Source organism: Cylas formicarius, unplaced genomic scaffold, assembly GCF_029955315.1.
Source record: "Cylas formicarius isolate icCylForm1 unplaced genomic scaffold, icCylForm1.1 PGA_scaffold_2__14_contigs__length_35257938, whole genome shotgun sequence".
Taxonomy (NCBI): domain Eukaryota; kingdom Metazoa; phylum Arthropoda; class Insecta; order Coleoptera; family Brentidae; genus Cylas; species Cylas formicarius.
This window is the reverse complement of record NW_026844319.1, coordinates 19,629,909-19,654,268: the sequence shown is the minus strand read 5'-3', so window position 1 is coordinate 19,654,268 and position 24,360 is coordinate 19,629,909. Positions and strand designations below refer to the sequence as shown.

The 24,360-nt window shown below is 34.0% G+C and overlaps 1 protein-coding gene and 1 long non-coding RNA gene across 6 annotated transcripts in view; one reads left to right on the top strand and one right to left on the bottom strand.

The window, feature by feature from the left end:
• Positions 1–24,360, bottom strand: part of LOC132698225 (limbic system-associated membrane protein-like) — a 225,829-nt gene that overhangs the window by 53,214 nt on the left and 148,255 nt on the right. For all 5 annotated transcript variants that reach the window (XM_060664182.1, XM_060664183.1, XM_060664181.1 and 2 more), the window contains one exon: positions 18,791–19,063. In XM_060664182.1, coding sequence (XP_060520165.1) covers positions 18,791–19,063 — 273 coding nt within the window. The remainder of the gene's footprint in view (positions 1–18,790; positions 19,064–24,360) is intronic.
• LOC132698226 (uncharacterized) lies at positions 8,535–12,110 on the top strand. Its single transcript, XR_009618350.1, has 6 exons — positions 8,535–8,711; positions 8,764–8,956; positions 9,006–9,174; positions 9,227–9,428; positions 9,759–10,127; positions 12,009–12,110. It is a non-coding gene; the product is annotated as an uncharacterized LOC132698226 (long non-coding RNA).

Genomic DNA, 24,360 nt, shown 5'->3' with positions numbered 1-24,360 from the left:
AATCTTATCTATTACTTTTACCCAATATTAAGTACCTATTCAAAATTAGTAGCGCCTTTTCGAGTTCGAAAGGCTTCGTAGCCTATAGCCCTGCCGAAATGGCATTGCATTTGTACACGAAGCAGGGTCGGATTGTAAGCAAACAGCACCCCGGTCACTTTTCTTCTCGGATTCTGCTTGACGAGTTACATCGATCTGTGGAATATTTAGCGTAAAAAAAAATTATCTATTACTTTTACCAAAAATGAAGTACCTATTCAAAATTAGTAGCGCCTTTTCGAGTTCGAAAGGTTTCGTAGCCTATAGCCCTGCCGAAATGGCATTGCATTTGTACACGAAGCAGGGTCGGATTGTAAGCAAACAGCACCACCGGTCACTTTTCTTCTCGGATTCTGCTTGACGAGTTACATCGATCTGTGGAATATTTAGCGAAAAAAAAAATTATCTATTACTTTTACCAAAAATGAAGTACCTTTTTTCTTTAAAACAGTTCGTCCTTTTCGAGTTTGAAAGGTTTCGTAGCCTATAGCCCTGCCGAAATGTCATTGCATTTGTACACGAAGCAGGGTCGGATTGTCAGCAAACACCACAAGCGTCACTTTTCTTTTCGGTTTCCGCTTGACGAATTACATCGATCGGTCAAATATTTAATATAAAAAATATCTATTTTACCAAAAATACGTACTCTTCTAAGATAAATTAGCTCTTTTCGAGTTTAAGAGGACACGTATGTCAACTGTAGGATGTTTTATTATTATATTTTCCAGTGTCTATAAATTAATAAACAACAGAAGCTTCCGAATACAAAAATTTCAACATGAGTTTTTTTTCTTGAAATTTAAAAGTTCTAACCCCTAAAACCATATTTTAATACGCTGGCGGACGTATAACAATCCCCAAAAATTACCATATTTAAATTGTTACTATTGATATATTTCTATTCCGAACTTAACTCAATACATGCAAAAAAAAACTAGCGAATGTTATTTATTATCTCCGATGGGTGGATGATTGAGAAACGTTTAAATAAATCTACCTTTCTGTCTCTCTTTTTCTATATAGGTCACTCATTCTCTCTATCTGTTACTTTCCACAATCCGAATTTACACTTGGCCCCCCAAAAATCTTGTAAAATTTTATCTGCTTAACTTCTTCGCGTTGTTCATATGGCTGAATTTTTTGGGAGATATATCGTGCGTTATTTCTATTAAAATTCTGTTTCCTTTTTACCTACTTCAAAAACGTAAGCGAGCATTTTTGGTTGTTTTATTAAACAAAAATTGATACTAACCAAGATCCGTATCTCCGACCTCAGCTTCCTTTGATCACTCCCCAATTTTTTTTAATTAAGTATAGAAACCTCGTCGAACATATACATAATACTAGGTCAAAATGTTACGCGGTTACTCATTAAAGTCGCAATTCCGAAAGCTTCTTACCTATCTTTTTCCAGTCTTTTTTGTTTTATTTATCCGTATATGAAACACACATTGAACACAAAACTTAAACTCGTTGGCGATATTGCATTAAGCAACAAACGCGTATAACAGAAACGAACCCTTAACACAAACGCTTCTTTAAACTTCGACTGACACGTGAAACAACCCGCATTCCTACGAAAGGCAGGTAAACCAAGCAGGTCAAATTTTAAGCTACCCTCCAGTGTCGTCGTAGGTTGGGGCATAGTAAATAGCGAATACAACAAAGCGGTAATTTATAATAATTTAATTTGCATTTTATTTAACTTAAGTTGTTTTGTAGAAAATGAGACATTTCTACAATTAATCAATATACTACGAGTACTTTTCCGCTTAATTACTATTTTTGAGAAACAAAAGGAAACGTTAGATTCCATTCAAACTTTTTCGGTTTTCATGATATCTCGCGTTTATTTAGAAGCTAATGGCCTGTGGCCTTAACCAGACGTTTCCAAAGCCTGGTTTGATATTATGTATATAAATCTTAACAAACACGAAAAATAGAGTTATATTGCCACCGAAAATCTGAATTTATGTTTAAAAATGTAACTTCCCGTATTTAAACTATTGCCTGCATTGGCGCCTATATTTTATAGTTTTTTTTTTGTATCCTATTTTTTTTTGTTTTGCTTGCAAATGTGTGTCCATTTTTCGGGTACTGAATTTTTTTTTCTCAAATTATTACAAATTACTCAAAACGGAGTTAAAAAGAGACGAGGAGAAAAGGGTAGAACCCTTATTTCTCCGACACTGACCTCCGATGTTTATAAAAATTGACCCCTTGACACCCTCCCCGTGAATATTTTACAAAGGATTTTTAAAATTTAACTTCCAAATAACGCATACTCTCGCCTAGTGTCACAGTTTTGGGCCCCATTTTGCTATGGTTAGACAGGTTTATTCTTGTACATTGTCGGGACAAAAGAAGCATCTCCTTCATCCAAATTGACTTTTTCATACCTAATATAACAGCTGCCGGGCATCATCTCGCCTTAATTGTTTCTATTGAATTAATTTTAGTTACAAAAAATTAGATGATCGTCAAAATTGGCATAAAAAGATAATCAAGATTTAATTAAAACAAGAATATGCACAAAAGAAAAGAGATAAACTCCGACACGGGAAACAAGGAAATATCGCTGAAACGGCAATTGATCTAGCGCGCGCCTTTTTTAAAAATAATAATTTTTCAAAAGAATTCTAGGCTAAGCTAAATACCTGGTGCAACAAAATATTGAAGGATCTTCATGATCCTACCTGTGAGCGAGTAGAAAATTATTTGCAAAGAGGATAAAGGTATATCTTAATATAAATAGTTTCACTATTGATAATATGTCCCCTTTTAAAATGGCGCATTATTTGATACGTACTTTTTTCTTGTCAGAGCTTGTCTAAAAAAAAAAAATCGGGATGGATGGAGGTTCTCCGTCAGGTTTTTTTCCTGTCGAAACAAGTATGTGCGGCGTTCGCTTTGGATCTGGGGGAATGGGTGGGGTTATACATATATAAGCTATAAGAAATTTTAATTTTTTATTCAGTTTCCACTCATACAATTTCGTGATAAGTGCAGAGTGAGAAAAATGTCCGAAGTCGAAAATTATCCAACGCAAGCATTGGATTCGTGGGGAAGATTTGTGGTCAATGCGGAAATAATCCGCGAACAAAAATACATTTACGAGGCAGCAATTACGCTGCCGGAATTCGGACTAGAAATTACCTCAGGTCTTAGCCCAGCAAGAATCTTCGCTCCGGCAGTGAAAGTGAGCTTTATCCCCTACGTTTTGGCGGAGAAAAGAAGCATTTCGTTCGACGAGATAGACTTCACAGAATTAATACAACAGCTTCCATTGTTATTGTTAGCAGGCCCGACTGGTAAAGTTATGTATTTAACCTGCTTCAAACTCAGCTGTCTACAATGTGATGGTGAAGTCTTGGTCAAGATTGAAAATAGCGAGGGTATACTCTATATTTCGAAAGACTGGGTACAGAAATTAATTACCATAAGCAAATTGGTATTTAAAAGAATACGAGTACTGTCTCGTTTGAACTTTTACGAGTACTACGATAGAATATTGTATTTGACTATACATGAAAATTTACTGGAAGACGCCAAAATCTTTCCGCATATAGAATATTTATGTTCTACAGAAGAGAGTGAGCAGAGCTACTGCATGGAGGACTACATGCGTTTTGGAAAAATGCAGATAAAACAAGATATCAACAAAAGGATAGCATGGGACATACCTGTGTTTTAATAGAAATTTACCTGTAAACTAATAATAATAAATGTATTTTTAAAATTCAGTGTGTGTGTATGTTTTATCCTTACCCCCATAAAAAAAAGTAAAAAAAAAACAAGTAATTGCGTAAAATAACTTTATTAAAGAAAAAAAAATAACAACAAAATATATTCAAACAAAACATGGTACCACCGGAATGAAACCATCAGAAATTACCCCAACAACGGAGATTCTCGCATATAATTTACCAAAAAAAATTTGCAGTGCAAAAGTCAAAGTTCAAAGCTGGCGATGCAGTGAGCATAAGTCGCACAAAATCGGTTTTTGACAAAAGCTATGAAATTAATTGGACACCCCGAAAATTTCAAGATTGTTAAAGTAAGTGGTTCCTTCCCTCTTACGTATATTTTGGAAGATGTGGAGGGGCGTTAAATCAAAGCTTCGTTTTATGAAGTCGAATTACAAAAACCGTACTACCAAATAGTCGATTCGACTATTTGGTAGTACGGTTTTTGTAATTCGACTTCATAAAACGAAGCTTTGATTTAACGCCCCTCCACATCTTCCAAAATATACGTAAGAGGGAAGGAACCACTTACTTTAACAATCTTGAAATTTTCGGGGTGTCCAATTAATTTCATAGCTTTTGTCAAAAACCGATTTTGTGCGACTTATGCTCACTGCATCGCCAGCTTTGAACTTTGACTTTTGCACTGCAAATTTTTTTTGGTAAATTATATGCGAGAATCTCCGTTGTTGGGGTAATTTCTGATGGTTTCATTCCGGTGGTACCATGTTTTGTTTGAATATATTTTGTTGTTATTTTTTTTTCTTTAATAAAGTTATTTTACGCAATTACTTGTTTTTTTTTTACTTTTTTTTATGGGGGTAAGGATAAAACATACACACACACTGAATTTTAAAAATACATTTATTATTATTAGTTTACAGGTAAATTTCTATTAAAACACAGGTATGTCCCATGCTATCCTTTTGTTGATATCTTGTTTTATCTGCATTTTTCCAAAACGCATGTAGTCCTCCATGCAGTAGCTCTGCTCACTCTCTTCTGTAGAACATAAATATTCTATATGCGGAAAGATTTTGGCGTCTTCCAGTAAATTTTCATGTATAGTCAAATACAATATTCTATCGTAGTACTCGTAAAAGTTCAAACGAGACAGTACTCGTATTCTTTTAAATACCAATTTGCTTATGGTAATTAATTTCTGTACCCAGTCTTTCGAAATATAGAGTATACCCTCGCTATTTTCAATCTTGACCAAGACTTCACCATCACATTGTAGACAGCTGAGTTTGAAGCAGGTTAAATACATAACTTTACCAGTCGGGCCTGCTAACAATAACAATGGAAGCTGTTGTATTAATTCTGTGAAGTCTATCTCGTCGAACGAAATGCTTCTTTTCTCCGCCAAAACGTAGGGGATAAAGCTCACTTTCACTGCCGGAGCGAAGATTCTTGCTGGGCTAAGACCTGAGGTAATTTCTAGTCCGAATTCCGGCAGCGTAATTGCTGCCTCGTAAATGTATTTTTGTTCGCGGATTATTTCCGCATTGACCACAAATCTTCCCCACGAATCCAATGCTTGCGTTGGATAATTTTCGACTTCGGACATTTTTCTCACTCTGCACTTATCACGAAATTGTATGAGTGGAAACTGAATAAAAAATTAAAATTTCTTATAGCTTATATATGTATAACCCCACCCATTCCCCCAGATCCAAAGCGAACGCCGCACATACTTGTTTCGACAGGAAAAAAACCTGACGGAGAACCTCCATCCATCCCGATTTTTTTTTTTTTAGACAAGCTCTGACAAGAAAAAAGTACGTATCAAATAATGCGCCATTTTAAAAGGGGACATATTATCAATAGTGAAACTATTTATATTAAGATATACCTTTATCCTCTTTGCAAATAATTTTCTACTCGCTCACAGGTAGGATCATGAAGATCCTTCAATATTTTGTTGCACCAGGTATTTAGCTTAGCCTAGAATTCTTTTGAAAAATTATTATTTTTAAAAAAGGCGCGCGCTAGATCAATTGCCGTTTCAGCGATATTTCCTTGTTTCCCGTGTCGGAGTTTATCTCTTTTCTTTTGTGCATATTCTTGTTTTAATTAAATCTTGATTATCTTTTTATGCCAATTTTGTCGATCATCTAATTTTTTGTAACTAAAATTAATTCAATAGAAACAATTAAGGCGAGATGATGCCCGGCAGCTGTTATATTAGGTATGAAAAAGTCAATTTGGATGAAGGAGATGCTTCTTTTGTCCCGACAATGTACAAGAATAAACCTGTCTAACCATAGCAAAATGGGGCCCAAAACTGTGACACTAGGCGAGAGTATGCGTTATTTGGAAGTTAAATTTTAAAAATCCTTTGTAAAATATTCACGGGGAGGGTGTCAAGGGGTCAATTTTTATAAACATCGGAGGTCAGTGTCGGAGAAATAAGGGTTCTACCCTTTTCTCCTCGTCTCTTTTTAACTCCGTTTTGAGTAATTTGTAATAATTTGAGAAAAAAAAATTCAGTACCCGAAAAATGGACACACATTTGCAAGCAAAACAAAAAAAAATAGGATACAAAAAAAAAACTATAAAATATAGGCGCCAATGCAGGCAATAGTTTAAATACGGGAAGTTACATTTTTAAACATAAATTCAGATTTTCGGTGGCAATATAACTCTATTTTTCGTGTTTGTTAAGATTTATATACATAATATCAAACCAGGCTTTGGAAACGTCTGGTTAAGGCCACAGGCCATTAGCTTCTAAATAAACGCGAGATATCATGAAAACCGAAAAAGTTTGAATGGAATCTAACGTTTCCTTTTGTTTCTCAAAAATAGTAATTAAGCGGAAAAGTACTCGTAGTATATTGATTAATTGTAGAAATGTCTCATTTTCTACAAAACAACTTAAGTTAAATAAAATGCAAATTAAATTATTATAAATTACCGCTTTGTTGTATTCGCTATTTACTATGCCCCAACCTACGACGACACTGGAGGGTAGCTTAAAATTTGACCTGCTTGGTTTACCTGCCTTTCGTAGGAATGCGGGTTGTTTCACGTGTCAGTCGAAGTTTAAAGAAGCGTTTGTGTTAAGGGTTCGTTTCTGTTATACGCGTTTGTTGCTTAATGCAATATCGCCAACGAGTTTAAGTTTTGTGTTCAATGTGTGTTTCATATACGGATAAATAAAACAAAAAAGACTGGAAAAAGATAGGTAAGAAGCTTTCGGAATTGCGACTTTAATGAGTAACCGCGTAACATTTTGACCTAGTATTATGTATATGTTCGACGAGGTTTCTATACTTAATTAAAAAAAATTGGGGAGTGATCAAAGGAAGCTGAGGTCGGAGATACGGATCTTGGTTAGTATCAATTTTTGTTTAATAAAACAACCAAAAATGCTCGCTTACGTTTTTGAAGTAGGTAAAAAGGAAACAGAATTTTAATAGAAATAACGCACGATATATCTCCCAAAAAATTCAGCCATATGAACAACGCGAAGAAGTTAAGCAGATAAAATTTTACAAGATTTTTGGGGGGCCAAGTGTAAATTCGGATTGTGGAAAGTAACAGATAGAGAGAATGAGTGACCTATATAGAGAAAGAGAGACAGAAAGGTAGATTTATTTAAACGTTTCTCAATCATCCACCCATCGGAGATAATAAATAACATTCGCTAGTTTTTTTTTGCATGTATTGAGTTAAGTTCGGAATAGAAATATATCAATAGTAACAATTTAAATATGGTAATTTTTGGGGATTGTTATACGTCCGCCAGCGTATTAAAATATGGTTTTAGGGGTTAGAACTTTTAAATTTCAAGAAAAAAAACTCATGTTGAAATTTTTGTATTCGGAAGCTTCTGTTGTTTATTAATTTATAGACACTGGAAAATATAATAATAAAACATCCTACAGTTGACATACGTGTCCTCTTAAACTCGAAAAGAGCTAATTTATCTTAGAAGAGTACGTATTTTTGGTAAAATAGATATTTTTTATATTAAATATTTGACCGATCGATGTAATTCGTCAAGCGGAAACCGAAAAGAAAAGTGACGCTTGTGGTGTTTGCTGACAATCCGACCCTGCTTCGTGTACAAATGCAATGACATTTCGGCAGGGCTATAGGCTACGAAACCTTTCAAACTCGAAAAGGACGAACTGTTTTAAAGAAAAAAGGTACTTCATTTTTGGTAAAAGTAATAGATAATTTTTTTTTTCGCTAAATATTCCACAGATCGATGTAACTCGTCAAGCAGAATCCGAGAAGAAAAGTGACCGGTGGTGCTGTTTGCTTACAATCCGACCCTGCTTCGTGTACAAATGCAATGCCATTTCGGCAGGGCTATAGGCTACGAAACCTTTCGAACTCGAAAAGGCGCTACTAATTTTGAATAGGTACTTCATTTTTGGTAAAAGTAATAGATAATTTTTTTTTACGCTAAATATTCCACAGATCGATGTAACTCGTCAAGCAGAATCCGAGAAGAAAAGTGACCGGGGTGCTGTTTGCTTACAATCCGACCCTGCTTCGTGTACAAATGCAATGCCATTTCGGCAGGGCTATAGGCTACGAAGCCTTTCGAACTCGAAAAGGCGCTACTAATTTTGAATAGGTACTTAATATTGGGTAAAAGTAATAGATAAGATTGTTTTACATTAAATATTTGACAGATCGATGTAACTCGTCAAGCGGAATCCGAGAAGAAAAATGACGGATGTGCTGTTTGCTGATAGTCCAGAACGGCTTCGTGTACAAATGCATGGCGGGGAGACCAGAAAGTTTTCGAAACTGCGTGAGTGGAAGTCTGCGTTGGACAAATTTTGAAAATATCTGAAGGTTTAACGAATTTTGGAGAATTCGACAGAGCTACAGACTACGAAACCTTTCGAAACGAACACACGTGTCCTGTTGAACTTGAAAAAAGACGAAATTATTTTTAAAAAGGTATATTGTTGCTAAATAATAGATTTTTTTTTTTAATTAAAATATTTGACAGATCATGGTAACTCGTGAAGCAACATCTCAGAATTGAATCGGGGAACGAGGAATCAAAAAAAGGTTAACAATTTGGATCATTTTGGAAGATACATACGCCGCGCTTTTCAAAGCGGACAGACGTGCCCTTGTCCAACTGAAACGAACACACGTGTCCTGTTGAACTTGAAAAAAGACGAAATTATTTTAAAAAGGTATATTGTTGCTAAATAATAGATTTTTTTTAATTAAAATATTTGACAGATCATGGTAACTCGTGAAGCAACATCTCAGAATTGAATCGGGGAGTTGTGTATTTGCTGGCAATCCGGGCCTGCTTGGATCATTTTGGAAGATACATACGCCTGCGCTTTTCAAAGCGGACAGACGTGCCCGTGTCCCACTTGACAAAGGCGGAATTATTTTAGGAAAGGTATATTATTTGTAAAAAAAAATATACAATTTTTAAGTAACATATTTGACAGACCATGGCAACTAGTAAAGCAGAATCCGAGAATTCAATCGGCGGCTGTATGTTGACTGACAAGAATATAATTGCTGTTAATCCGGCCCTGCTTCTTGTACAAATGCATAGTGGGGAGACATGAACATTTTTCGAAATTGCGGCCCTATCCTCTTGGGATTCTACGTTGGACAAATTCTGAAAACGACCCAGAAATATAATTGGTGAGAAAATAGTTTTTTTTGTTGTGTTAACAGTTAACAATTTTTTTATTTTGGAAATAAGGGGTTTCAGTGTGTACTGGTAATAGTGAATCAATTTAATGACCTCAGCATCTCTAAACCCCCATCTTGAGACGCGTTAACGATCCGGATCGAGTTACGTCGCGTAATTGTGTCACTTTTTTAATTAAAAAATGAAAGAGATGTACCTACCATACTTTAGAAACCCCTACTCCCCTTTGGAGGTGATGAAATAAGTTTTGGCATAAAATATAAGTTCCTCGTATTACTTTGATATAAGTATAAGTCTTGCCTGTTTTTTTTTTTTTAAAGGAGGTTCAAACCCGTGCGAGGTGAGGTTTGATATATGAAACAGACCAGTCATGGGGACACGAGATATGGAAAGTTTCAGCGTAGTCGTCGCCACATTGCTGCCAACACTGCATATATAAGGAATCACGAACCATTCAGGTAAAATTTTGAAAACACATAGTTATGGCAATATAGAACCTCTCTTTTTTTAACAGGAATATTGAGACTTAGACCAGTATCTTTTAAGTAGGCATGTGGGGTAAAGAAGACGCAGAAGCTTCAGTCGGGTACCATCGGTAACGTAGGCGATTGATATATTTCCACCACTACCTATGTTGGATTGGAATTTCCCATTTGATGCTTTGACTGACTAAATGAGGAAACTTGGAGGTAAGCTCTTACGGAATTCTATCGAAATATGTTTAGTAACATATTGGTGCATTACTCTGTCTTCCAGTCAGTTTCACATAAACTTTGCACGTATTATAGAAATGCCACCTACTTTTTTTGTGTTAATATTATTGAAAGTAGTAGCTGGTAGCTGTAGTCGTAAGCCCAGAGAGTCTCTGTTTTGAACATAATACACAAAATGGGGGCGTTCAAAAACAATAGACTGCATGCCTTTTAGAGTCGGCGTAAACTATGGTCATATACCCCTGATCAAATTCAGAACTAGAAAATCGTTGTGTCTCTGCATTAAAAAATAATAGTAAAATTTATTGTAGGCACCTAGTAGAGTATCGAAAATTTCCATTTTTAGTGCCAAATTGGTTACTCCAGTAAATTCCAACTGTTCTAATTTTTTTTTTAATAATTTATGATGTTAGTGAGTTTCATTGCAATTATTTGTTACTTAAATTTTCTGCGTATTAAACCATAATTAACAATACGCTATTCGTTAACGCAGGTAGAATTAATGACGCTGACTGACCTGATTTTGTCCAGGGGGCGTAGTACGGTAGTTTGTACTGTGATGTTTGGTAGTTTGGCAGTGAGCTCTCATTTATGAAACTGGGGAATGTTTCGTTATCTTCAAATCGTAAACACGTATCATTAGAATTATATTTTTAAAATATTGATTAGGACATGTACTAAGTAACTAAATGCTCTAGCGAAAATATTCACACATATTGCGGAAAACGTACAAATTTAAATTAGAGAAAATTAACTATTTTTAGAGGTTGGTTTTTCAAAAAGGTGGGGATTTAGTTAAAGAACAGATAGAGACTAAAGGGAAGCTCTATGAGAAAAGTTAGAATTAAAAAGTCGATGTTTTCGTGTCATAGCGAAAGATGGATTATTATTAAAAATAATACTTGCATTAATTGTTGTCACCATTTGTGAAAAATATGGAAAATATCCTCTAGGTTCGCATACCTTTTTTTTAATTTTTTTAAGGTGGCTAACAAAATACACAGACAGAAAAGTTTAGATCCTGTTCGTTAATGTAGCGCATAGAAAAAAATTAGAAAAGAGAACGTTTCGTGTATGGCATACGTAGTTAGTACGGAATATTAATCTGAAGGCTGCAAGACAGTGAAAGAGTGATGCGCTTAAGTGTGGTTCAGAGGGGTTATTTGGGCTGTAGAAGTTTTTCTTTGAACAGGGTTCAAATAGCGTCTCCTAGAGCGTTAGCAGAGAAGAGTATTACAGTATTTAATATAAGCGTCCAGATTTCATTATTGTTGAGATTTCACAGAAACACACTTTCATGTAGTAGTCGCAGCAGCTTTAAAGTATATGACTTTTTAGTTAAGATGCCTTTCGAGTTTGCTTTATGGCTTGATAGGAAATTAAAGGGTAGATACAGATAAGTTACGAAAAAAAGTATGTACACTATCCTCAAAGATCAGCAATAAATAAAAGAAATTGATGAAATAGTAAAGTTGACTGCGATATCTTAAAATCATCAATAAGATAGATAAATTAAATTAATTTTGAAAATATTAAATAATAAAAACAAATAATAAAAATAGCAAAGAAAATCAAAATCATCAATAAGATAGATAAATTAATTTTGTAAATATTAAATAATAAAAATAAAATTATAATAGTAAAGAAAGCCTACCACGGCCACATACACATAATATTTTCGACATATGAACTTTTCCCAGATAAATAGTCAAATATTTCACGATACCTTAAAACAGAAGCATGCGGAAATATGTATGAAGTTAACGCACGGTAGATTGCTTAGTAAATTAAAAAGGTATATGGTTTCTAATATCCTACTTTATTAATGAAAATTTTAACCAGCTTTTTGTTTTGCAGATATTATTGGTGGTGCCTGCCAGCTTCCAGTTCCGAGAAAAGAAATCCAACACTTTTCGTCTTTATTTCCCCTGTCCTTTGTGCGCAATAAAAGTACAGTTTGTACCCGCGTGGGTACACATTCGCAGAACTATATGTTTTTAAAATAAATGTTTTGGTCAATATTCACTAGGTGGGGTTACCTTATTAAAGAAAATCTTATTCCAAGAGGGGACACTAGTTTACATTCGAACCGCTAGGGGGTGCAGATGGTCACGCGAACAATATGATCAAGTCTCATTGACGCCATTGCTTTTCTTAGGGGTGGGAAAATATCTGGGCTCTGATTGGCTTCGCCGCCATCGCAAACTAGAGGTGGGGAGATTGATTAAACCGCATTTCTGGTTGCTTATCCAATGGGAGCCAGTTTCAAGGGATTATGGGTAAAGGGGGAGGAGCTAGAGAGTCGTGGGGAAGGAGGATACGCCCACAAAAGGGAGAGGAGTGGGGGAAGCCTATATTATACTTATTCACTACTATCATTTAATGATACTTTTTTGGAGTGTGTAATTTTCACATACAGAAATCTGTATTCTTTTCTGGTTTGGTAAACAGCGTCAAATTTGGAAATATTTCCCCGCTGAATTAAAAAAACATTCCGGAATATTTGCTATAGCAAGCAAGTAGTAAACCCAGTCAAATATATTTTGTTGCCCAAAATTGAAAAGTCAACGATAGAAGCGAAATTTTGTATTCAAAATTGAAGAAACAATTTCCTTAATAAAAATAAGGAAATTACACAGGGAATAAAGTTACGACCATTCGGAACCACAGTGTGTGTGACACACTCTACAACAACCATAGCGATTAGCTTATATTCACAAAAATATTACCGAGCAATTTCGAATGAAGGTAAATTAATATAAGAGGACTTGTTATGGAGACACTTTGTGTGTGAACTACTTTTGCGGAATAACTTTGGTTTCAAAACCATATTAAAAGTTTATTATATGGAGATACAAACGCTAACCAAAATCAACTATTTTACGATAAAAGTTTTTACTTCACCTGTGTAAAAATTTGTTATAAACAAGGCGCCTCTAGCGTTATATAACTTTTATAAGCCCTTCGTATTATATCTAGGCTGGTCTTCGAAGAACAAATAAGAACTGACATAGCTACACGTAATTGAGTCAAAGAGAAACGAGACTCTATTTTCTTTACAGTTCATACTATCGATAAATCTGCCGGAGAATTGCGGGCAATTTTTCAAATTGAAGCGAACGTCAAAAACCCGCAGGACAAAATATAACAAAGTGTACGTAAATAAAATAACCTTTTCGCATAAATCACGACAAAGTGCATTTCTGGGTATAAATATTTTATGAGAAATCTCCTTTAAACTGGGAAATATACAACGGATAGATTACATCAATTCCGGCTTCTGTTTATACGGAAAGAGATGGAATTGACGATAGCGAGCCTGCTCGGACATGGTAAAATATTAAACGCATGCGACATCGATTCACATTAAGATTTTTTAATAGCACTAATTGAAGGTTCATTGCTCGAATGAGGCGGTAATTATAAACAATTTAAACCGTCCATAATATCATGTTGTTAAACTGAACGGCAGATGAAGTGCCAAAATTTGGATTAGCTAGAACTTTCTTCGACGATGTTGGATTTTCAGGCAGTAGTGTAAAGAGTCATCTTTATTTTGTGAGTCAGTGGTGTCACATTTGTTTTGAAATGATTTTCGTTAAACATGGTGTCAATGTGAGGAAGTCAAAAATTTACGGTTTTTGGCGAATATTTTGGAAAAGATGAGGATTTCTGTAAAGTTGTTTAGTATTTAGGTCTCGAATACGAAAGGCGCTGCTGATGGTAAACAAACATTTCTTGCATCAACAGCTAATATTAGGCTAATATTATTTTTTTAATGTTTCTTGAGTAATAACCATCAATAGAGCAATTTGTTTTGCTTATATTTGGAACCTGTAAGCCTTTTCGTTTAATGTTTAAGACTCGGATTTATCGCGAATGATACCTATCAAACGAAAAATTTTTAAAGCAATATCAACATAAACCGCAAGAAGCTAACAACATGAAACTCACATGAAAACAAAACGATCGTTCAAAATTTTACTTTCAAAGTTTTTCCGTGACTAAGTTTCACTGAATTCTAATATCGCCAATATGGCTAAGTTTTTGCTAGGTTATTTTTATATTGTCATAAAAATAAAAATTACATTCGTTTTTTATGTCCCGAGTAGAAATTTACATGAAATTGTTTCAGGATTATAGCAAAGTTTCCAATATTCATTTATTTACTGAAAACTGAAACGTTTTATTACAACGACGGTGATGCGCGGCCTGCGGCAAAAAAAGGAAAACTGGGACGGGCATTGTTCACAGTGTAATTGCGAAAAAATGTGACACGATTTTTTTTAATTATTAAGGCATATGAAACGTGAAATAAAGGAGGAGATTGAAACAGAGTCCTTTAGTCCACGATACCAGAAGAATATGTTTTCGTAAACATTCGAAGAAATTTACTGCAATACTTGTTTGAGACTTGAAAATGGTATATAATTCATACGGTTTTGAATAACATCTGGTAATTGCTGAGCAATATGGAAAAAATGAGGATAATTTGCCATATCTTCCTTAATATGAAAGATATTTTGATTTTGTAAAAATATTTTCATGGCTGAATTTAAATTTTATTTTCGCCATATACAAACTTCCAAAATATTATAATAAACATGTTCATTATTTTACTTTTTCAGATATCCCTATGTATTTTGAATTATATATTACTAAAAAATATCAGTTTCTGGTTTCACTAGTATTATTTGCACCTACAGAACCCCATACAATTCAAATTTAAATAACTCTAGAAGCATCTAACGCGGTGATAGATTATTAAAAGAGAAATCGGGGCTTTAAACAACATGGCTTTCAATTCAATCTATTTTCAATTATAACGGAGGTTTCCATGAGGAGACGTTGAAAATAGGACACCCTCTTCTACTTACCATCGTACCCACGTTCGATGTGGCTGAAGTTAATTTGGATTTGGATTCGGATTTGCGAATATTACAGTGGACCACTTCGTTATTTGCCGTAATTAAAAAAACGTGTTCCAGTGGAAATGCCGTGAAATTAGGCACGGAAATATTGTAAGGTATTGTATTGTAACTAACCAAAACTAACCACCTTGAAACCGTTGGCAATGTATAAAACTACCCAAAATTATGAAATACCCCCTAAAATTCGTTTTATTTATTTCGGAATCTCAAAAAAAACTGATATTATCCCAGATATTTAATTAGACCATTGAAAAGTCACTTGAGAGAGCTTCAAAATGAATCACCTTGAAACGGTCGGGCAGATATAAAACTACCCCCTAAAATTCGCCATTATCAAAGTAGAGATTTGGTTTTTAACTCGAAATTGACCCACAAAGACACATATATCAATCATGGATGGTAGCTATATTCAGGAGATTTTCTTAATTTTATTTGTACTTTTCATTCTTATATTTATTGGGCCATTACTTAAAAGTTTTTTGGGAGGACATTTTTGCACAAATTTGAGCTTTTGGGATTAATAACAATATGTTTTATATGTTTCTTTATTAAATATTTCCAGTATAAGGAACGCTAATATTCGACAGGGGACTAAATTCTGTACTTGATGACGTTTAGACAAACAGGATGTCCCATTTTAAGAAAAAACAATTTGATTCGTTTCCGGATTAGGAGCAAAAGTTATCATGCTGGTTTTACAATTTTTTTCAAATAATTCAGAAACAAAAAGAGACAGGCATATACACCTTTTGAAAATTAACTTAAAATTAAACACAGGAATAAAACATGATAAAATATACAGGGTGTGTAACTTAACATTTTAAATATGACAACTATTTGAAAACGAATCGTAATCGGGGGTAGTTTCAAATCTTTCCGACCTCTTCAAGGTGGTTGAGTAGTACATAAATTTGAAGCTATCTTAAGTGAGTCTTCAATGGTCTCATTCAATATCTGGGACAACGTCAGCTTTTCTTGAGATTCCGAAATAAATAAAACGAACATTTGGTTATTTCATTATTGTGGGTTGTTTTATACCATCCCGACCGCTTCAAGAGGGTTGAGTAGTATATCATTTTGAAGCTCTCCTAAGTGGCTCTTCAATGGTCTAGTTCAATATCTGGGACAACGTCAGGTTTTTTGCGTTTCCGAAATAAATAAAACGCAGATTTGGTTATTTCATTATTGGGGGTGGTTTTATACCTTCCCGACCGCTTCAAACTGGTACATCGTTTTGAAGCTCTCCTAAGTTACTTTTCAATGGTCTAATTCAATATCTGGGACAACGTCAGCTATTTTTGAGATTCCGAAATAAATAAAACGAATATTTGGTTATTTCATTATTGGTGTTAGTTTTATATCTTCCCGACAGTTTCAAGGTGGTTGAGTAATACATTATTTTGAAGCTTTCATAAGTGGCTCTTTAATGGGATAATTCAATATCTGGGACAACGTCGGATTTTTTTGAGATTGCGAAATATATTTGGGCTGATGCGAGCGGAAAAGGAGTTATGTTCTATATAGCAACATTGAACATGGTTTTTGGGAGTTCCCTTACAATATGTTCTTGCTTAATTTCCCGCCATTTCCACAGGCATACGTTTTTTTAATTAAGGTAAATAACGAACTGGTCCACTGTAAAATTCGCAAATCCGAATCCAAATCCAAATCTAACTTCAGCCACATCCACGTTCTTCGCAGAGCGATTCCCCTCTACCCCTACTCCAACTACTAGCTCCGCCCGACGGCTTATTTTATAGAAAAATAGTATATGTTTTCTAAAATATTCTTCAGATTCATATTAGTTAGTTCGTCAAATGTCATTGGTATACATGAAATATTTTTTTTAGAAACTGTTTTTCCGACAATAGAAAATAGTTTTTATTACGTTCCGGTCTATGTGCAGCAATATTTTATCACAATTTGAATAAAGCAACTTGGGGATTAGAGGTTCAAATATGCTAACAACTGGCCTATGTGCGGTAATTGCGTTGATACCACCACATAATCATAAAAGGGATATTTCACCAAAATTTGAATACAGTAACTTGCAAAGCAACTAACCAAAACTATTATACTACTAGTGGACCACAGTTCATGACCAAGATTTACTGTTTAAGCAAAAAACATTTTACTGAAAAGTTTTGTAATGGGCAATTAATTTGGTTCAATGTGGTTCTGGCTTCAATTGTATTAGTCATGTGACTAGTTGGATCTATGTGCGACACAATATTTTCTTTCAAATCTAATATTGATAAACGCCATTATCATATCATATAACTGCGGAATGCAAATGTATCCAAACTGAGTTTGTTTATTTTTGCCATGTGTCCATAATTTTTCAATAGCTATGATTCATCAATGCTAAAGGATTATGAAGATTTAAATTTTTTATAAAAAATATATGTTATAGCAATTTTAGTGAAATAAAATTCTTGAAATTATTAATATTAATTGAATGTATAAACAATCAAAAATTTTTCTATTTCATTATTGAAACAACAAATTTTTCATCGGCGCAAAAATAAAAAATCGTTATTATCAATTAAAGAATTTTCTGAAAAATTGATTTTTTAACCAAAAACAGTTTTTTGCTTATTTCAAGCCCTAATCGCCAAGTTGCTTTACTCAGATTTCGACGGAATATCCCTTTCGTAATTATACGTTAGTGGTATCAACGCAATCGCTGCACATAGACCGGAATCTTACTAAAAAATATATTTTCTATTTTCCGAAAAACAGTTTCTAAAAAAATATTGGGTGTACAGTAACGAGATTTTTTGGAGATATACTGCAATGATTCGTCATTAAAAATTTAATGTTCGTATCTGAATATTTATCTGAAGAATATTTTAGAAAATATGTACTGTTTTTATATAAAATGGTGAATTTCTCTCGTCGCCGCGCCGCGCGTCTCTGAGGTAGGCCGTCGTGCGGGGCTTGTAGTTGGAGTAGAGGAAGAGGGGAATCGCTCGGCGACGAACGGGGGCGACAACTTTACACCGTTCTTCTACTCGTTTTTTATTAAATCTTTTAATAACTATGGTGTTGACCATTTAGCAGTTTGTATTAAAATGTATTCAAAATTAAAAAAAGAAAAAGTGAGCTAAATTTAAAAGCCAGTATTTTGAGAACACTAGTAGATATAATTGCTTGCAAACTAGCCACTGGTGTGGCTCAGTATCAGTATCAGAAATCCTTTGTGTCGTGCTATTTTTGAGATCCATGTATATACTGACCTCCAACGGTGGACGGTGGCCAATGTGTAACCAATTGCATCTACTCGCGTTTTATATAACATGCTAACTATTTATACAACTTGCTATTAACCATTCTTTAAATTTCTCTTCTCAAATTTCAATAGGGCTGAACAACACTCAAATAAACAAATGCTACATCATCTTGGTGCAACATTTGGATCACAAAAAATTTGCCTGCTAAGTATATATAAGAGTATATAAGAAACAAACAAAAACTATATGTCTCGAAGGTCCTTATTTTTTAGGAAAAGAATGTCAATAAAACCCAACCAAACATATTTATTCAAACCAAACCAAAACCCTGAAGGTAATTTACATTTTTAGATAATTTACACTCTTCGCCAGAATTTTCCAGGTTGACCTTTAAATTCCATGACCTTTCCAAATTTAAATCAGTTTCTAAATATTTTAGTTAAGGAAGCAAATAATGCGCTGACTCTATACTTACACAAAACGTGCAGGACCACTTGTTGAGTGACATCTTCGCCGATGCCGTTACTGGCGGTACATTGGTATGTGCCGGCTTGGTGTCTGTCCACGTTATTCAGGGTCAAAACCGAAGTCACGACGGTTTGCTCTCCGCCCGGAAGCAGATTGTTTTTCCGGGACCAAGTAATTTTAGGAGTCGGATTGCCGCTACCCTTGCATTCTAGACGGACCGACGAACCCTTTTTGACTTCCACCCGACCATTGTTTGATAGGTACTCGATTTTTGGCGGTACTGTAAAAAACGGTTTCGTATTTTATTCAGTATTAAATTTAGGTAGAAAAACCTCGCCATTATAACATGTAGAAGAAGAATAGTAGAATATGTTCAAGTTTGCAGTTCCAAATTTTAAAGTTGGTTTTGAAGTGGTTTGGCAACGGTGCATTTAGCAACATAGTTTTAAGAAGTTATATCCGTATATAATTTGTTTATCCAGAACTCTCAATATGAAAACGCAACATATAGTGTTACCTACTCAGTGCCCCAATAAGGGCTACAAGGTACACTATGCGGGAAACGGGAAGAAATTAGAAAGTAAACTAAGTAAAATAGTTAAAATTAGAAAATTTGATTTTTTTTTATCCAAAACTATCAATATGAAAACTTAACATATAGTGTTCGATAAGTCGGTGTCTCAATAAGGGCTACGAGGTATATTATTCGGGAAAAGGAATGTAATATAAATCAGAAAGTAAATTAAGTAAAATAGTTTTAAGTTAAAGCCGCATAAAATTAGAAAATTTAAATTTTTTTCTTTTTTTGATCCGGAACTTTCAATAGGAAAACTCAACATATTGTCAGTGTCTCAATAAGGGATATGAGGTACAGTATTCGAGAAACCGAAAGTAATAGAAATTAGAAAGTAAATTAAGTAAATGAGCCAAGCGAAAAAGATGGAAATGTTCTGAAACGACAACCAGGATTCTGCTAAATTTTCATATAGTGACCATAGTCAGAGTGGGTACTGTTTTAATTTTTAATGAAAAAATAAGTTATTAAAATAAATAAATAAAATAATCAAAATAAATAAGAACTAAAAGTTCAGATTTTCACGAAATTATATATTTTGACATGACGATTGTTTCGACAACACCGTGTCTTTATCATGTCTTTTAGTTCTTATTTATTTTGATCTTACATAATACATAACCGTTTTATTTAGTAAATCAACATGAATTATTATTTTCTTTAAATTTTAAATTCTTTTATTCAAGTTTTAGGTTAAAATAAAGATGTTGAGATGCGGGTGGTACTGGTTTGGGGAGCTCTTTTTTAAAGACCTATTGAAGTAAAAAAGTCATATCGTTGCATTGTTATTAAGAAAACACCATCTGATGATCGGGTAAGCAATAGAAATGGCTTCACTTACCGGATGACACAAGAAAGTGGGAACATTCTATAACTTTTAAACGACTTGAGATAGCGATTTGAAATTTAGAAGGGTTAATATAGGCTGAATGTCTAATTCTTTAACAATATGTAGTCAATGATTGCACTTCCGGTTTGTCGGGAAACGGCAGTAACTTTTGAATTTTAAATGGCACAAACCTATATTTTTTGCATTTTTGGATTAAGGTTTTACTCATTTTTTTGTTTTTTAAAATTTTTATTCAATTTTAGAAAACTGTGTCTAGGAGGCTGTGACTATCATAAATACCATTTACTGGGTCACCCGATCGTGTGAAAAATTATAAGTGAAAATTTTCTTTACTTGTCTAATATCAAATAGCATTTAATGTAATCAAGCTCACAGCAAGGAAAACTAAATGAATTTTTATAGAAACAATGTATTTCTTAGGTGGCTTTGCTTCTATCCATAATCAAGTCGGCATAATGCAAAATTCTGACGGTTTATACATTTTTATCTGATTATAGATTTTGTCGTTTTATCGATTTGGATTATCATGGAATTTCTGATATACGGGAAATGCAGAAAAAAACTCTCGACAGGCCCGTGCTGCCAGCCAAGTAAAGAAAAGTTTCATTTACAATTTTTCCCGTGATCAGGTGACCCGGTATTTATGATGGTCACAGCCACCTAGACACAATTTTCAGAAATTACATAAAAATTAAAAAAAAAGAGAAAAACTCTCCTCTCCTACGTAGAATGATCTTCTGAATCCAAAAATGCAAAAAAATATATGTGGTGTGCCATTTAAAATGCAAAAGTTAATGCTGTTTCCACTCAAACCGGAAGTGCAACCATTGGCTACATATTGTCAAAAAATTGGACGTTCAGCCTATATTAAGGATTCCAAATTTCAATTCGCTATCTCAAACCGTTTACAAGTTAGTGTTCTCACTTTCTTGTGTCACCCGGTATAACTTAGCAAAATATTTTTTACGACTCCTTTATTCTCAATAAGATTCGGAGCAACAGAGTATTCACGGTGAGTATAAAAAAACTCTTGCAGAAACCGGAATTTGATTTTCAGAAACTCGAAATTAAATGTCCGATTTACCTAATTTTTTTACCATTTCCAAAATTTTCTCAAATTTTGCACAATTCTCGTACTCCGTTCCCTTACTGGTTATTATAAATATGAAAAATATTCTCAAAAATTTGAACTTCAAAATCATCTTTTTTTTTATATAAACTTATTTTTAAGATGTATACTGAAATGAAAATCTCTGCAACCACGGTTTAGAAGAATTTATGTATTTTAAAGCAACACTCTGTTATTTATATTACCATAGTTTTTAAAATGAATTCTGTTCTAGTAGGGACATTTAAATGACTTTTAATTAGACTTTGGCGATAAAAATTTTAATACTACTTTACATACAGAGTAAATCTTCGTTAGTGCTCCGGGCTCCCAACGTCCTATTTACTTATATTATATTTAGCCTAAGGTCGCGGCTCCTTAATGCGGCGCCATGTGTATTTTAGCAATGCGAATGCGGTGAATTGGGCCGTACACTTTTTTGTCAGTGTGAACCATCAAAAGACACATCCAGAGGGAGCTTTGACTGCGTGCATCGGGGTGTGATATTGTGAGCTCGAGTCGTGGCCGTTCGCGCAGAAAACGCCACATATTTCGCGTATGCATGATGGAACACGGTACATTAAAAGGGCTTATTTTCTTTTGTAAATATGGCGTTAAATCGGAAAAGCCCGAAACCTTTTCAACAATAAAAATTGGCTTTTTGTTCGGGGTTTATACGATTAGAAGCAGAACGGGAGGCAAAAGATACGTGTTGCGATCTTTCAAAAAAAAAGAAAGGATAGGAAGTATATATCTTTGCTTTAGGTACTTCATATGCACCAGCTAATTTTAAATCTAGTTTAGAATATTTAAAATCTGGTGTTTTCTTGAACTCAACTTGAGGTCTGCTGAAATTGCACACACAATTTTTGCACCTTAACGGAGGAAAAATTGATTAAACCCAAAGTGATATTTAAATAAGCAAAAGTTGTTGATAAAGAAGGTTGTCCACATTTTTGAAGATTTATAAATCGGTACTATATGGTTATGGCCAGCACTGAATGCTTGGTTATTAATGATTAAGGCAGTATCTCTATCTGCGTCGCCTTCTATGTTGCTAGAGGAAGATGGTTATATAGCAAAATACGTAGGATGAAGCAAAATAGGACAATTTTTAAGATACAATTATAGTGTATCACAAAAGTATAACGTATTACGTTTTGATGGACTATATAAAATAAATCTCTTACGATTTGTTCATAGATATAAGAAAGTGACCAATTGCATTTGAATGGGATTATCCAAGGGTGGTCATTAACATACAATGCAACAAGATTATTACCTAAAGTTTCGGAATTTAAATTCAGGTAAAATTGTGGTCCCTAATAGAAAATAATTTTATACCTACCTGTGTTTAAAATTCTTTGGTTTGGTATACTACTTAGTTTAAGTTTATTAGTAATCATTCTTATTTCGTGTGTAATGCAGCGTGTGTTGAATCGTGTGCGAATTATGCAAAATATGTGCGAGTCTAGTGTATCTCAGGAGATGCTCCCGCCCAAATGTATTGAGACTAAGGAACAATAGAACAATTGACTCTCATTGAACGTAGTGCCAGCAAGCAAGCATCTTTAGAAGAAACAGCCACATTGACGAAAATTCCAACATCAACTGTATTTCAGCGAGGAAAAAAAGAAGCCATGCTGACATTTTCATGAGTATAGATGAAATTGATCAAGATATAATACGGCGTAAAATTTACCAGTTATACCAGGAACAAAGCGTGCCTACATTAGATATCTTAATTAGGAGGCTCGAAAACGATGAAACTGGTGTTAAATGTGGCAGAACTATCTTATGGAAATGTATTCAACACATGGGTTTTAGATTTTAAAAAATTGACAAAAGGCAAGTTTTAATGAAATCTTTTAGAATTCGGAAATGGCGACTGGAATATCTATAAAAAAATAGGATTTACAGAGAACAAAAAAGGCCAATTATTTACTTGGATTAAACCTAGTTCGACACTTGTGATACCTCGGAAAAGGGTTGGGTGGACTGAACTGATAAGTGTAAAACAAACGCGCCATCAAAAAGAGGTAAAAGAATAACTATTTTGCATGCTGGCTCTAAAGATGTTTGGATTCCAAATGGACTTTCTCTGTCTGCGAAAAATATTAAAGAATCTTCCCTGGATTACCATGAAGACACCACCGCTGATTTATTTGAAATTTGGTTTAAAAACAAACTAGTTCCAAACATTCCTCCTAATAGCGTAATTGGACAATGCAAGTTATCACAGTAGACAGTTGACTAAAACGCCTTCCTCACGTGACACAAAAGCAACAATCCAAAACTACATTTATAATAACGACATTTATTTTCACTAAGATTATACCAAAAAGCAATTAATTGAGATTCTACAAAGCTTGAACCTATAAAAGGAATACGTCTGTGATAATTATACAAAAAATAATCTAGGGCATACAGTTTTAAGGCTTCCACCTTACCACTGTATATTTAATCCCATTGAACATATTTGGCACCAACTGAAATCTGCCATTCGACATAACAATGTTTTTCCCCGTGTTAACTCCAATGTCCTCAAACTTATAGAAACCGAAGTTTTTAACATCCCTCCACAAAGTTGAGCAAATTTTGTTAAACATATAGAAAAAGCAGAAAAATCATATATCCATATTGCAAATAATATAGAACAAATAATAATTAGAACAGGCAATGATAGCGATAGTGATACTGATATATTTTGTGAATAATTTTAAATAATTTTAATAGGTAATAAAAATAATTTGTTATTTTATTTTAGATTTAAACATAAATACATACATAAATAAATAAATATTATTTAGTATCTTTCCTAACAAAACCCCAAATAATTAAATTCTAAGCAAAGTACGGACCTGTTCGGTCATATTTCATTCTTACAGCTTGTCCGAGTCTTTCCTTAATTCGTATCAGTTAGTCACTTTCTTATATCTATGAACAGACCTTACCTAATTATTGTTATTGGGTCAACCCATTAATAATTAATTTGTTCAAATCTGAGTGACAAGACAGAAGTAAGTCAGTTATTTCATTAGTGTT